The sequence below is a fragment of the Serinus canaria genome, chromosome 11 (assembly GCF_022539315.1).
Source record: "Serinus canaria isolate serCan28SL12 chromosome 11, serCan2020, whole genome shotgun sequence".
In the NCBI taxonomy this organism is placed as follows: domain Eukaryota; kingdom Metazoa; phylum Chordata; class Aves; order Passeriformes; family Fringillidae; genus Serinus; species Serinus canaria.
Window position 1 is genome coordinate 13,770,711 of NC_066325.1, and position 15,369 is coordinate 13,786,079.

Below are 15,369 nucleotides of genomic sequence, written 5' to 3' on the forward strand. Positions count from 1 at the left end.
CCTCCAGAGCCGGGGAGCAGAGCGCGGGGCAGGGAACCTTTATTACAGGAAAGCTACGCAGGGGACAGAGAGGGAGATAAAGGGACCGGGGTTTCCCCCTCAGTCAGTTCTTCAGCTCCCCCAGGCGGAGCCTGGCAAAGTCCGTGGCCAGTTTCAGGGCTTCCTGCAGGCAGCCCACATTCTTGCCTGTTGCCTGCGCAGAGATGTCCTTTCCACCACCTTTGCCGTCCATCAAGCCAGACACTTCCTGCACCCACTGGCTGGCCTTCAGGCCCTTATTTGCAGTCTCCTGGGCAGGAAAAGAAACCCAGCAGTCAGCACTGAATAGCAATTGCTCCGCCCTATGCCTACCACCCCATTAAGTCGTGACTCTTCCCCTTCCCTATTTGCAGAGCACAACCCCTCTTCCCTCACTTCTGCAGCCTGACAATAAGCCCAAGCACAAAGGCTGTGGCTCTTGCCAAACCCCAATGAGTTCTGTCTGTGTAATGTTAGATACTTCCTGTCTGGAGGCTGCAGCTCCTCCATGGAGGCTCAGGGAGAGGCAGCCGCATAGTCTTGGCATTACCTGGGGTACTTGACACAGGCAGGTGATCCTGCCAGCTTCGTTATCCACAGCAAAGAGCATAGCAGCAGTCTGGGGGGAATTAGTCTTGAAGAGCTTCAGAGATTCATTCAGAGCCTGGAAGAGAACAAAATCATTATATGACTGCCTCCCTGCACTTGCATCCAGCCCAGCTCCAGCCCCAACAGCACGCACAGAGACCTCAGGGATCTGGAATTGCATGAAACCAGCCAGCAGCACTCTGCAAAGCTCCTCATCCCAAACATCAGCCATCTTCATATTCATGGCAGTGTAGAAGCCTTGGCAGGGGACATAAACCCTGCCTGTGTACCCCAAGGCAGGAAGGAGAAGATGCTTTTATTTCCCCACCTTGAGGTATACAGTAATTGGCAAAATCAGCCCCAGAATAATCCTTTGCCTGAGTGTACTGGCTGGAGGGCAAAAAGCTCCTCCCCACAGAAGGAGGAGCATGAAGAGCCTGCAAGAGATATCAGACACAGCAGGCAGGGAAGAATCAGGGAGATTGTCACACATTCTATTATTCTCAAGGAGACCATCCTGCCTCACTCACACAGACAGCATGATGCAGCACAGAACCCCAGGAGTGGGTCCTCTGGTGAGCAAAGCAGTGCTGCTCTGGGTGGATTTGGAACATGCTGCTAGCACTGCCATCCCACGGGATGCACCCTTCTGCCAGGAAAAATGCTGCAACAGCACCCACTGGAGGCAGAAGCGTGGGTATCATGGTGATGCTGAGAGTGAGCAGGATCAGCTCCAAGACTCAGAGAGGAAATTTAGCAGAGCATTAGTCCAGAGGGGTCTAAGCCCAGGCACAACCAGCTCCCACTGCCTGGCACTTACTGGGCTCAGCACTGTGACACAACACACACAACAGAGCATTCATTCCAACAGAAATCACTTGGAAAAAAACTTGTGTGTGGAGGAGGGAAGGAGGAGATTCAGCCCTGGCCAGGGAAGAATTTGAAGCTAGCTGAGCAGACAGTGCTGGGGGCAGCTCTCTGCCTGGCCCTGTCCACACACTCAGCCCAGGACACCACCCCAGGAGCTGATCTGGAGGGCCCACAAGCATCATGACCTTGATGGCTCAGCAGAGCTGCTGCTCTCAGTCCCTTATGTGCATTTCAGTGTTGTGACTGCTGCAGGATGAGTCTTACCTGGGACACAATGGGATTTCTGCTGGGCTCCTAATCTACCAGCATGGCTGGAAACTCAGCAAGTGATCGAAACCCCACCATCCCTGCAAGCTCACGTGTCAGTCCAGGAGGCGGGACACAAGAGAATATCCCAGTGGTCCTTCCCCCTTCCCAGGGATGGCAGATGGCAAGAGGGACAGCTCTGTAGCACTGAACTACCTCCCCAAGTGATGAAAGACCACCCAGCTGCTCCTCAAGGAGGAAGGTTGCTGAAGACAGATCAGACTTTCCCATACCTTTGCTGAGGCTCCATTTTCCATTTCCATGATGACCCATGGCTGGTTAGGGTGACTCTCAATAACTTGCTTGGTCTTCTCCAGCACCTGAGGACAACAGTGGTCAGCCAGTAAACCACCCACACTGTGTATGGACACAAGAACTATCTGGGTAGAGCAGGGACAGAGGTCCCCAAGCTGCCCAAACACGCCCACAGCCTGGAGCAGCCTCACAGTATGAAGCCAGGAGGAATGTGCTCTGACAGGCAGGTCATGCATGATTCCTCCTCCAGAAAACTCCAGTGGGATCCAGGAGGAAGCCTGCACCCAGGGCCACTGTTAGGGCAGGAACAGGCTGCCATGCTTCAACCCAGGAAACAGGCACAGAGGTAATTCTGCTTCAGGAGGCAGCAGGAGAAGCTGGAAGGCTGAACAACAATTGATGTGTGGCACTCCCACACATCAATTCTCTTCCATCCTGGACACTGACAGAGCTCCCAAAGGAGCACCCCACAGCCCTCCCACACTGTCCTTTATTCCAGCCCACAGCTCACTCTTTTCTGGATGTCGGCTTTGCTTGCTCGGTCCAGGTCATCCATGACTTTCTTCAGAGCTTTAACAGCCTCTCTCAGTTCATCCTTCTGCCACTGTGGGATAATAGCAGTGGCCAGTGTCTGCAAAAGAGGAGCAGGTAGAGAAGGTTAAAGGCACCAGTAATCATGGCAGGAGATGCAGCACCTCATGAACTCTGCCTCAGCCAAGTAAGCTCCACTCCTCTCCCAGTGCCAATGACCTGAGGAAAGAGGTGCTGGCTGCAGTACCCATTGGATGCAAGGTTGTTGGACAGGAGCAGGAAGGTGAACTCAGGCCTCATTCATACCCAGTTCTGGCAATCAAGGTCCCTTTCACTTTGGGGAGAGAGAGCACTGCTACCATCCTCACCTCACTGAGATCTGTGATCTCCTTCTGCACGTCTTTGTTGGGAGCTGTCTGGACCTTCACCTTGGCCTCCAGGGCTGACAGCAGTTTCCTGAGGCTGTCGACTTTCCTGAGGGCCTAGGAGGATACAGTCTGAGTTAAATCAAGCTGGAAGATTGAGGAGGCTGGGCTTTTGGTCACCTCAGAGTGTGAAGGGGTGAGGAATGCTGGAATTCCCCAGGATGGAACTTGGTAACTCTTGGAAAGCCACAGGGCCAAAGCAGGCAGCACCTGACCAGAACCAGGGTGTGACGCTGGCACATGGGCCCCAGGTCTCTTTCCTTTGCCAGCATTGCCAAGATCCCCCCAAAAGAGAACCCATCTCCCCCAAGAAACCCCTTTCTCCCACTTTAGGGAGCACCAGCCCACATCCAAAGTCACTGCCTCCTGCAGCAGAGGACTGGATTCTCAGACTTCACCATTCTCTCACTGACCCTGCTAGCTGCTGAGAGCTCTACATCAGCAGCAACTCTGAAAAGCAACCTGAGCTAACCCTGGAGCCCTCCCACACACCCAGCCAGGTTTGTCTGCCACAACACCTACAGCTGAGACTTCCCCTTCTCTTTCCTGCTATGACTGTAGGACAGCCAGGGTCTCCAGAACAGTCTTTGGCAACAGCAGCACCCTCTTCCATGAGTCCCTCAGGGGATATTGTGCAAATTTGAACAAAATGAACTTTGTCACAGGGCTAATAGGTGGAATTTCACAGAGGATCTCTCCTGCCTACCCTTACCTTCCGAGCTTCAGCCCCAGTGACTGCAACTATCCTCCGAATGCCTTTAGCAATTGCTTCTTCTGAAACAATCACAAAGGGGCCAGCATGGCTGGAGTTCTGCAAGTGCCTTTGGAAAGAACCCAGACAGACCCACAAGAGAGAGTTAGAAGTCCACCTCTCATCTCAGCAACAATCAGCAAAGAAATAAGACAACCATCCTTCCAGGGCAATGCAGCAGTGTGGGAACAGGCAGAAAAATCAACCATTGCTGAAAGCAAATGAGTGAGGAAAGGGTGGTAAGACCTGTGCTCCTTGCACTGCCAGAGACGCTGTGTGAGGGCAGGGGCAATACAGGCAGTTTCCTGCCTGCAAAAGATAACTTTAAAGACTGATTGACTCGGGACTGGGAAGGCAAAGGCACATCATCACCACCACCTCCATCTCTGCCCTGGCTCTGCCCAGTGTATGCTCATGACAGGAGCTCAAGCTCTACAGGAACTCCTTTCAGCCACCCTGCCACATTCCCTGGCCTCTCCAGGTACTCACGTCCCTCCACAGAACTCAATAGAGGTAATGGAGCCCCCAGGGCCAGAGGGGTCAGCCAGCAGCTCCTCCACAGGGATGCCAATGGACACCACACGGACAGGATCAGGGTAGGTCTCATCAAAAACTGCCCTAAGTCCTTGGATAGCTTTGGCTTCTGCGAGAGGGCAGTCTTTGGCATACACAGTCTGCAGGGGACAGCAAAGGAATGCAGATAAGAGCGAGTCAAGTCAGCTGTGACTGAAGGCCCACATTCCCATGACATTTTTTCCTCTGAAAGATCTGAAGTCATGTGCCTTACCTGAGCTGGGGTTTGTTGAGCTACAACAATCACAAAGTTATTAGAGGACATCTCATCTTCAAAACTCTCAATACCACCTGCTCACACTCCCTGTGTGTTACTGCACATGCAAATGACTCCAAGCACAGATTCCAGGGTCCTTCAGGGTCGGCTCTGACACCTGGCACCAGACAGAGCAACTCTCCTGCCATTGGGAACACATCACTGGGTTGTCTGGGTGTATGTTGTAAATCCAGCCAGGTCTGCAAAACTACTCTGCCAAACTTCCTGGCTCTTGCAGCTGATTTGACACTACTGCAGGCATGGGAACACTTCAACCCTACAGAGGCCTTGAAACCAATGAACTAAAAAATCCATATGGGTTTTTCCCACTCAAAACCCTCTAAGGTGATGGCAATCCATGCACAGTACTGCACCAGCAGCTCAGAATCCACCTGTGCATGCCCAACTCCCAGCATCCCAGATCATCCAAAACGGGGACTCAAGGCATACAACATGTCACCCATACCCACCTTTGACTCCTCGATCATCTGGTTGGCAATCCCCTCAACTTTCTTGATTTCCTGTGTGGACAGGGCTCCCTTAGCTGTAAAGTCGAAGCGCAGGCGGTCGGGAGCCACCAGGGAGCCCCTCTGGTCAGCCTCCCCCAGCACGGAGCGCAGGGCGAAGTTGAGGATGTGGGTGGCCGTGTGGTTGCTCATGACTGGCCTCCGCCTGGCCTGAGGGAGGAAGCCACTGTTGGATGGGGTCCCATGCCCCAGGGCCACAACCACCTCCAGCAGCTGAAGGGGAGGTTAATGCTCTGCTCCAACAGAATCCTAAACTAGCTCAGGACACCAGAAACAACTGATGGCACTTGCTGCCTTGGAGCTTCAGCTACAGGTGTTACCCACCAAATCTTGTTTGGCCTGTGTGGAAAGAGGCCAAGGTCAGATCAGGACACAGGTAACTAATTTCTGTTCCTCAGCAGGGAAAAGCACTTCCAATATGGAAGCCTTCCCTCTTCCTCTAAAGGTGCTGCCTCTACAGGGAAGGGAAATTCATCAGGCTGACTGTGCTCAACCCAGCACTCAGCAAGCTGAGCCCACAGGAGCAATGTTTGGACTGGGGCAGACAGCCCAGGCTCTCTGCTGCTGTCCCTACACAGTGGAGCACCACACATGTTCTCCCTGCAAGACAAGACCCAAAATGTGTTTCTGCCTGTGACCAGCAAATGCAGCAAGAGTGGGTCTGAGCTAGCTGGGCATTATCTGCCTTGTGGTAGGAGAAAGCCAGGTGTGAACCAAGAGAGACTTGGAGTCAGCCAGACACTGGTTGATCGTGTGATGCAGGGAGAGCAGGACCCAAACATTGGGCCCTCAGAGTGGCATGGATGAAAAAAAACCAAGACAAAATCCAGAAACAAAATCCAGAGAAAAGAGACAAGCCCATGTGTTACACCATATTTTAACTCACCTCATCAATAGTCAGGTGGACCTGATCTCCCACTTTCAAGCTCCCATACAGAGTTCCTATGTGGAGCACGTAGCCTCCCCGGACCTGAACATTCTTCACAGTGAATTCTGTTTTCTGTACAAAGAGGGAAATGCCCCATGTGAGCAGGGGAGACATCCAGCCAGAAGTCTGAGCTGCAACTGGAAAGGTCCCAGCTGAGAGACAGAATGGTGTGTGTGTTGAAGAAAGCTGAGTGTCCCCAGGCACAGCACACAGCAAAGCAGAGAAGTGAAGGTGGGGCAGAGTTATGGGGCAAAGAAAGAGCTCCCCACCTCAGCTCCCCATTTTGGCTTGAGAGCACTGCCCTTGGGCTTGGCAATCCCAGCACCACTACCACAGGCATCCACATTCTGGTGACAGCAGCAGAGAACTGAGCTCCTCAAGGAGCAGGGGGAACAAAACTCCAGCACATCCATGCCATGCTGTACCCCCAGAAAGGAACCCTATGCCATGTGTGACATCTGACATGGATGGGAAATTGCTGGAGCTTACTTGGCCCCTTCTCCCCTTTGTCCAGGCCCCGAGTCAGACTGAGTCTAGCAAAAGGCTCTCAGGCCAACTCACATCCTCCCTGCTGTTGTCATCCTTGACCATGTAGCCTTGGTCGTAGATCTGCCCACCCTGCTCAGCGTAGAAGCAGGTCCGGTCCAGCACTATGCCACACTCCTGGCCAGTGGAAACCTCCTCCACAAATGTCTTCTCCCTGCGGATGGCTTTCACTGTGGCCACCAGGTTCCCAAAATCTGCCACCAGGATGAGAGGCAGTGTCAGTAAAACAGGAAAACCTTGTAGACACCACATGAGAGCAGAATGTTATAGCAACACCTCCCAGTTATTGCAGGGGCTCATGGCAGCTAACACATTTGCAAGGGATAAGGAGAGAGGAGTAAGGCAACAGTTAATTGGAAATTTCATTTAATGCCCTCCAAGGCAGGGACTATCACTGCTTTCCACCTATGCAGCAAAAGTCAGCAGCACATATGGCTATGAGCCTGCAGTCTCCTGAATCTCCATCACATCAAAAAACTAGCAGAAGAGCCAGAGCAAGCAAGCCAAGGACCCTCCAACAGGCCAAGCAGAAACTGCAGTCTCCTGCAGCACTGGCAAAGGAGCAGCTGAGAAACACCAACATAGGAATGTGGAGACATAAAGCTGCAGGAACAGGAATTCCCTTAATTTGGCCACAGCAGTACAGTAGCCCCTGAAGAGTTTGTCGTCTTTCTCTGCTCAATTAGTAACAAGCAGACCATTCACCTGCACAGCCTCCCATTGCCAGCTCCATGTTCCAGGAAAGGGGAGCCCAGAGGTACATGCCAGGGAAGGTTTAGTAGCAGAACATGACTATGAGAAGGTTTTTCATACCATAGGTACCACTCGGATCTGAAGCATAGTTGTATTTTGGTGAGTCATCTGTCACCTCCAGCCCTTGGGCTCTCAGCTCTTCAATGGCATAGATGTCCAGCATGAGGAGATCTTCCCCTCCAGCACCCTTGCCCTGGGATTTGAGCTGCCAAGGAACAAGGTTTGAGAAATGACCTGCCAAATACCAAGGTTTAAGAAACACCAATGCATGCCAGCCTAGTTGCACATCTCACTCACATCCCTCAGCACTCCCTGATTTAGAGCCTTGCTCTGGGAAGCTGTGTGCCAGCACCTGGAATGTGCTATTTTTCTGGCTTCAAAGCAACCAGTTCCAGCATGCAGACTAAGTGGGCCTGAGCCCAGTACGGACAAGGCAAGCACTCAGCTGGTCAATGCCACTCCCTGCTGCTGCAGCAAACACACTGGGAAATGCACCCAAGGTGCAGGCCTGCCTGGATACTGATCCTTGGACAGGGAATAACTTCCCTAACCAGAATAGGACAACAGAGGTGCTCCCAGCACTCCATTATCTCTATCTGAAGGCTGAGCTCAAGCTTCCAGGCTTTGCTAGTGAGCAGAACCAACCCCAGCTGTACAGAATAGACATGTCCCACAGCAACCTCAGCTGTCCTGGATTTTCCCACAGGACAAACCATGAGGCATAGGGGGTGTGAGCAGAGTCAGTGAGAAAGGAGCAACTCATGACTGCAAACTGCAAGGAAGGGAATTCTACCTGTCCACTAATAAATTAGCTTCCCCTGGAGCTGGAACCTACCTGAGCATTTTTTCGCTCTTCTTCAAAGCCCTCCATGTCTACAACAAGGCCCTTCTCCTCTGCAATCAGCCCAGTGAGATCCGCAGGGAAACCATAGGTGTCATACAGCAGCCAGGCAGTGTCACCTGCACAGAAAGGGCAAAGCAGTCACCTCTCATGTTCCATGAGATGCTGCTCCCTTCCCTGCTCTCCCACCAGCTCCTAGCTATGGCAGGACAGTGAACAAGTCTGGAGAATGTGAACATCCAAAAGGCTCCTCCCTGGCAGCACAGAGATGTGTGTCTGGGCAGCTTAGAAACCTCAGCAAGTTTCTGGGCAGCTTACAAACCTCAACAAGCCAGAGGAGAGATGGGTAGTTCAGCTCTAAGAGATGTCTTCTGACTCCAACTTTCTCCCTACCACCTTCCACCACCTCTAATTTTCCTACCCCTTCCCTTCCCCCAACTTCCCTAAGCCCGTACGTAATCCCAGGTATCAAATGACTTTTGCTGCTCCAGACAGAAGTCACAGCCTTACCAGGAATTACTTTACTGTCCCCAAGGCTCTGGATCTTCCTGTCCAGGATGCGACGGCCTCTGCTCAGTGTTTTCAGGAACTGATCCTCTTCTTCATTGATAATGTCCTTAACCATATCTGGGTCCTTCTTCAGCTCAGGAAAGGCATCTCCCTGCAGACCCAGGAGGAGGAGCCCTTCAACATGGAGATCTGCACACCTCAGCAGAGGAAGTCTTAAGCAGATACAGTGGAATAGGAGAACTTACCAGTGACTGCACCACCACATCAACCAGAGTAGCAAAGAAACCCTTGGGGGCATTGAGCTTCTCATGGGAGTAGCGCACAGCCCGTCGGAGAATCCGCCTCAGCACATACCTAGGGAATAGCAGAGCCCCCCCAAGCAAATGTTACACATCTGAGCTGTTCCCAGGGACTCCACCAGCATCCACCTACCAGTACCCCTCCCAGGCCCAAGAGCACAGGGGTTTTCTCCTCTTGTTTTCCCTCATGGCAGCAGCAAGGCACAGGTGAGGTGCTAGTCCCCAGCTCCACGACCCACATTCACTGTGTGCTTATGGAGTCCACTGGCACCTTCAGCACAGCTCCCCAGCCCAAAATTCCTTGCTTTTTCAACAGCAACAGTGCACCTAAGCCAGGCTTTGTGCCTTTCTGCCCTCAGTCATCTTATCTGGGGGCTGGCATAGCAGCAACTGTGCTCACAAGAACCTTCAGACTCGTGCATCATGTGGGTGTGAACCTTACTACAGCGATTCAAGCACCAAATATCCCAGCAAACACTCTGCTACCCACTGCTTTAATGATGAATCCAAAGAGATCCCAGAGGCACAGGAGATCCCAGAGCCTTGAGGGAAACCTTGCAGAACAGAACGAGTGGTGACAATGCAGCAGCTCCTTCTTACCCTCTGCCAGTGTTGTCAGGCCTGCCCCCGTCCGAGAGGGCCAGGGTGATGGTCCGTGCATGGTCAGCCAGCACACGGTAGGCCATGTCTATTCCATCAGCATCCTCGGCCCCAACCTGCCCCAGGTACGGCCTGGCACCTGTGCCCTTTGCAAGAGGAGAAGGCAGTGGGCAGAAGGTACAATTACTGTCAGTGGCACCATGGCAGAATTACAGGCAAGGGCCTCAGAAGCTAAGCACAGACCACCCTGTCCAACCAGTCCCATATGTCTCCCCAAGAATTCAGGGAATGGATGCAGCTAGGTCAGGCTTCAGTTCATACCTTTTGGATCGCTTCAAAGTAAGGAAGGAAAAGGTCAGTGTCATAGTTGGACATCTTGTTCTGCAGCACAGAAACCAGCCTCTCCAGGCCCATCCCAGTATCAATACTTTTCTTAGGAAGGGGTTTCAGTGTCCCATCAGCTTCCCTGCCAAAGAAAGGTGAGATGTTATGGACGGAGGCTTGGCAGGAGGAACCCCATTTCTCTCAATCTCCCTAAGATTTAGTTCCATCAGATTTGTGACACAGGCCCATACACAAGCCACACAAAGAACAACTTTGATAAAATACAGTTAACAAGACCCTAAGCAACAACTTAGACCCAAAACAGACAACAACCTATTTCCTACTGAACACCTGGCAGATAAACAGAGAAAATATTCTCAGTTTGTCCCAAAAGCAGCCTGACCAACCCGTTCTGTACCAGTGGGTAAGGGGACAGAGCATGACAAAATGCTCAGCTGCTGGATAACTGGGAATAGTGAGTAAGCAGCGGGCAGTTGAAAGAAAAGACAGCCCAAGCAGCCTCCCAAACTGAACTGGAGCAACCTGGCTCACCTGGAAGCTGGAAGCAGGTCTGGCTCACCTATTGAACTGTATGAACACCAGGTTCCAGATCTCCAGGACGTTGGGGTCATCCTGATTGACCAAGTGTGAGGCATCTCTGTCCCCGATCCGGTCATAGTGGATCTCACTGCAAGGGCCACAGGGGCCGGTGTCTCCCATTTCCCAGAAATTATCCTTCATACTGCCAGGCAGAATCCTGCCCTCAGCCAGCCTGTAAAAAGAAATGTATTGAACAACAGAGATTAACTAAAAAGAATTGCCCAAACTAAAGGCTATGCCAGAGAAACCATAGCTCACTAGTTCCTAGACGGGCTGATGAATTCTTAGCATCTTGAGACAGATCAATCCAAGAGCCTAACACTCAGGATCCCTGCTTAGGGGATCAAGTGAACACTGGCACCTGGCAGTCATCCCATGTGGAGACAGAGATTTACACCACACCTCAGTACTGCCATCAGCAAGAAGACACTGATGCAATGAAGAACCTCTCCTATGAGAAAAGGCTGAGAGAATGTGGATTGTTCAGCATGGAGAAGAGAAGGCTCTGGGATTACCTTTTTGTGGCCTTTCAGTACCTAAAGGGGACTAGAAGAAATCTGGAGAACTGTTTCAAAGGGCATGGAGTGATAGGAAAAGGGCTTTAAACTAACAGAGGACAGATGCATATTATATATAATGAAGAAATTCTTCCCTGTAAGTGTAGTGAGGCAGTAGAACAGGCTGCCCAGAGAAGCTGTGTCTGCCCCATCCCTGGAAGTATTCAAGCCAGGTTGGACAGGGACAGGAACAAGATGAGCTGTAAGGTCCCTTCCAACCCAAACCATTCTACAGCTCTATGATTCTATGATCTTCTCAAATGCTGTCAGTGGCAGCACGCTGGGCAGGACATCCCGTCCACCTCACCAAGCAGAACTCTTAAGCTTACACAGGAGATTTTGAAACCAGAGCTCTTGGTATCTTCTATCTAATATGAATACTTCCCTTTGGGGTGGAAGCTCCACCACTCTGCAAAAGTTATTTGTGACACTTCAATTTTGTTAAAGTCTCCTTTTATATGTGTTCTGTCACATAACACAAGCCATCATTGAGTCATGGGAACATTTAGGTTGGAAAAGACCTTTCAGATCACCAAGTCCAACCATTACTCCAATACTGCCAAATTCACCACTTAACCATGCCCCAAAGTCTCACAGCTACACAGCCTTAAAATCACCAGGAATGGTGACTCCACCATTGCTCTGAGCAGCCTGCTCTGTTCTGCTTCTGTGAAGATTTTTTTCCTAATATCCAAGCCAAATAAATTACTATTCCTCATCAAAACATGCCCCTTCCTCAGGGAAAAGCCTTACCCCAAATCCAACCAGATCTGCTTGCACTCCAGGTCTGGTTGCAGTCCTGCAGCCTCATTTCCACCAAAGTAAGTGACATAGAGTCTTTCAGCAGGGATGCCAAACTCCTTGGTGAGAAGTTCCAGTGCCAGTTTACAAGCAAGTTCCTGCAGAAGGAAACATGAGGTCAGCAAGTGAATGCAAAGACAACTTCTCTTCAACATCCAAAGTACTGACTACTGTAGGCATCAGCAGGTGAAATCTTTCTGACTTTTGACATAAGAGAAAAATTAATACATGCAGTGAAGAGGGCACAAGAAACATCTCATATGACTGTCTTGATACAGCCAAGTTAACACATAGCATGTTCACTGCCTCCAAAAATGCTTTTAATTCTGACTTTGAATACTACACTAGCAAGAAGCTTGGGAAAGGAAGTCAATATTGTATCATCACTCCTGTTTGAAGGTCAGTCATAGCTGCATAGCACATGTTAGTCATCACATCTCCAGGACAGCCAATAAAATCTCCACCTGAAGACTCCAAACTAGCAGAGTTAATTTAATCAGCTTTGTAAACCTTAAGTAATTAATCTCAAATCATTCTGCAGGGTTAGGGCAGCTTCCAAGCTCATTTATTCCAAAGGAGCCACATGCACCTCTTTGCCAACATATTCTCTTTCTTCTTGGCAATTGCTCTGCTGAGCTTACAGAAACAGATAAATCTGTGTAAGAGATTCAGAGCTGCACCCAGACTGTTTTACCTTGAAATAATCCCCAAAGGACCAGGACCCCAACATCTCAAAGAAGGTGTGGTGGTACACATCTTTGCCCACATCATCCAGGTCATTGTGCTTGCCCCCTGCTCGGATGCACTTCTGAGTGTTGGTGGCTCTGCTCAGTTTAGCGAGTGGATGTGAGGGGTCGATGGTATTGAGGAAGATGGGTTTGAACTGCAAGTAGAGAAAAAGGACAAGTGAACTGCTAGAAAAGCTGAGAAACTGAGGAAAGCACTCAGAACCTGTTTTCAAATGTTGCATGCAACAGCAAGGCAGTAAGTGTCATGATATCACTAGTCTGAACATACCCAAAGCACTTTCAGAAGCAAACCTGCTGCTCCTGTCCATGAGAAGGCTGCCTACAACTCAGCACTTGCACATACACACAGGTGTTCCTAGAGCCCACCAAACCCCAGGCCTTCCAAAGGGACTGAAAGCTGTCCGATTCCCAGCTGTCAAAAATAAAAAACTGGGTGCTGATCTACAGCAGAGCCCCTGCAGCATCCCAGTCTCAACTGCTCTTTAAAGACACCATTAGTCATTTATGCCAGGACTGCTGTGGTACCAGGGATCAAGGAAATGAGACTGGCAGAGCTCTCACCACAGGAACCTGTTCCAGTGCTCTTGCCAATTTTGTGAGAGCACAGAGGACTCCAGAGGACATACCACCCATTTTTCTGTGACCAGAAGGAAGGTGGAATAAAGGACAATTTTCCCAACAGCTCTGCAAACAGCTTCACAGGTTCCAAAAAGATACGTTCATAAGAATGCAGTGCCAGGGTGGGAATCCTACCTGATTCATACCAGCATTGGCAAAGAGCAGTGTGGGGTCATCCAGGGGGATTGTGGAAGATGAGTGCACATAGGTGTGCTGGTTTTCCCTGAAGAAGTCAATGAACCGTTGCCGGATCTGGCTGGCAGTGAGTGGGGTCTCCATCTGGAAGCTGGAAGTTGCCACTGTCTGAAGCAAGTGGCAGGAAAGTGGCAAAATCTTGGTGCAGTCTGAACAAATGAAAACAAACAACACTCTGATGGGCTGTCAGCTCAAGGGGAACATCAGGATCATTGTCTCCAACTCCTGAAAGGGTCTCCCCACATTGTTCAGTACTCACTGACACTTCTGTTCAGCCATCAATCTGCCCCAAGCTGAAATTTCCTCTCCCCCAAACTCCCTGCTTTCTGGGCTCTACCTCAAATTGCCTGTCGTCTGAAAATATATCGTTATAAAGTATCAAACTCACATGGATACTAAGCTTAGTAGGTTGTGTTTGCCTTATTGGGGACAGAGGGACTGCCAAGTCACCAAAGCATTCAAGGTGAATAAATGCAGAGTGAGGAAACATCATTACGGCCTTCCACTATCTAAAGGGGCTTATAAAAATGATGGACAGCAACTTTTTACATGGGCAGATAATGATATGACAAGGGGGAACACTTTTAAACCAGAAAAGGAGAGATTTAGGTTAGATATTAGGAAGAAATTATCTCCGAGTGGGTGGTGAATACCTGACACAGGTTGCTAAGAGAAGATGTGGCTTCCCCATCCTTGGAAGTGTTCAAGGCCAGGTTGGATGGGGCTTGGAGCAGCATTGTGTAGTGGAAGGTGTCCCTGCCTATGGCCGGGGTGTTAGAATCAGGCGGGCTTTAAGGTACCTTCCAATCCAAACCCTTCTGTGATTCAATGACTAAATCATAGAACAACCAAGTTTGAAAATGGCCCCTGGATATAACCTTGTCCACCCTCCCTGCTCGAAGCAGAGCCAGCTGCAGGGATGCCCGGAAGCCTTCCTTGATGGGACCCACATCCCCACACGCACACCAGAGGCAAGTGACAGCCTGGAGGGCAGCACCGCCCGTGTCCTTCGGCTACACAGGGCTGTCCCTGACAGCTCAGCGCAATGCGGATCCAGGGAGTGAAGTGAGATCCCAGCAGCCTGCTGCGGCGCGGAGAGACGGGAATTCCCTATAGGAGCAAGGCCTGGGAGCACTCAGCACACAATCAATTAGGCTGGAAAAGTCCTCTGAGATCATCGAGCCCAACCTCGATGCTGCAGGAGGGAAGGACCCGAGGTGGGGAGAACCAAGCACAGCAGCGGCCCCAGGACCTATCAGAGCCTCTGCCCAGAGACACCCGCTCTCCAGCGCCCGAGGAGGGGTGAGGGCACAGCGGTGTCCGGCAGCGCCGCCGGCCGCCCGGCATCCTCCCGCGGGCCCGCATGGGGCGCGACCAGCGCACCGCCATCGCCACCCTCCCGCCCTGCCCTCTTCGTGCCTCTCCCCTGTGGCCGCGGGTCCCGGCCGGGCCATAGAATCCAAACCCAGCAGCCGGAGCTCCCCAGGCCCCTCGGGCCGTACCTGCGCGACCACCGCCGCCCCTCGCTGCGCTCCTCCGACCGCGCCGCAGCGCCACTCCGCCCCGCCCCTCTGCCGGACACCATCTCCCATTGGTTTCGGGGGCTGTCACTCTTCTTCCAGCCCCACCCCTCCGCGCGGCGCCCCGCCCCCGGCTGATGCAATGGCGGGACACGGCGGCCACGTGACGCGGGCGGTCTGAAGCCTCAGTGGGCGCCGCCATTTTAGGGGTGCCGGCCTTGCCGGCGCAGGGAGGTTGTCTCAGAAATCAGGTTCGGTCCCTGGTGTGCAACGACCCGATAATGACACACTCGAGTGAGACATTGTTTGATTCAGAGCTGCCCCAGTCTGGGTGCTCGGTGGTATTCCACAAATCCAGCACACCCCACCGGAGTTTCCTTGCTGTTATTTATACACAGAAATTCTGGTTTAGTAACTTCTCAAGCACA

The 15,369-nt window shown here is 51.5% G+C and overlaps 1 protein-coding gene across 1 annotated transcript; it reads right to left on the reverse strand.

The window, feature by feature from the left end:
• Positions 1-23: 23 nt before the first annotated feature.
• Positions 24-15,034, reverse strand: AARS1 (alanyl-tRNA synthetase 1). Its single transcript, XM_009090697.3, has 21 exons — positions 14,924-15,034; positions 13,362-13,570; positions 12,554-12,742; positions 11,812-11,957; positions 10,482-10,673; positions 9,899-10,043; positions 9,578-9,723; positions 8,924-9,032; positions 8,679-8,829; positions 8,163-8,287; positions 7,388-7,532; positions 6,590-6,768; positions 5,987-6,100; positions 5,044-5,250; positions 4,234-4,418; positions 3,706-3,814; positions 2,937-3,050; positions 2,549-2,668; positions 2,016-2,102; positions 569-682; positions 24-289 (listed from the first exon to the last, which is right to left on the reverse strand). Exons 2-21 carry the CDS (start codon positions 13,503-13,505, stop codon positions 104-106), a joined length of 2,907 nt encoding a protein of 968 aa, XP_009088945.1. The 5' UTR covers positions 13,506-13,570; positions 14,924-15,034; the 3' UTR covers positions 24-103.
• Between the last annotated feature and the right edge of the window lie 335 nt (positions 15,035-15,369).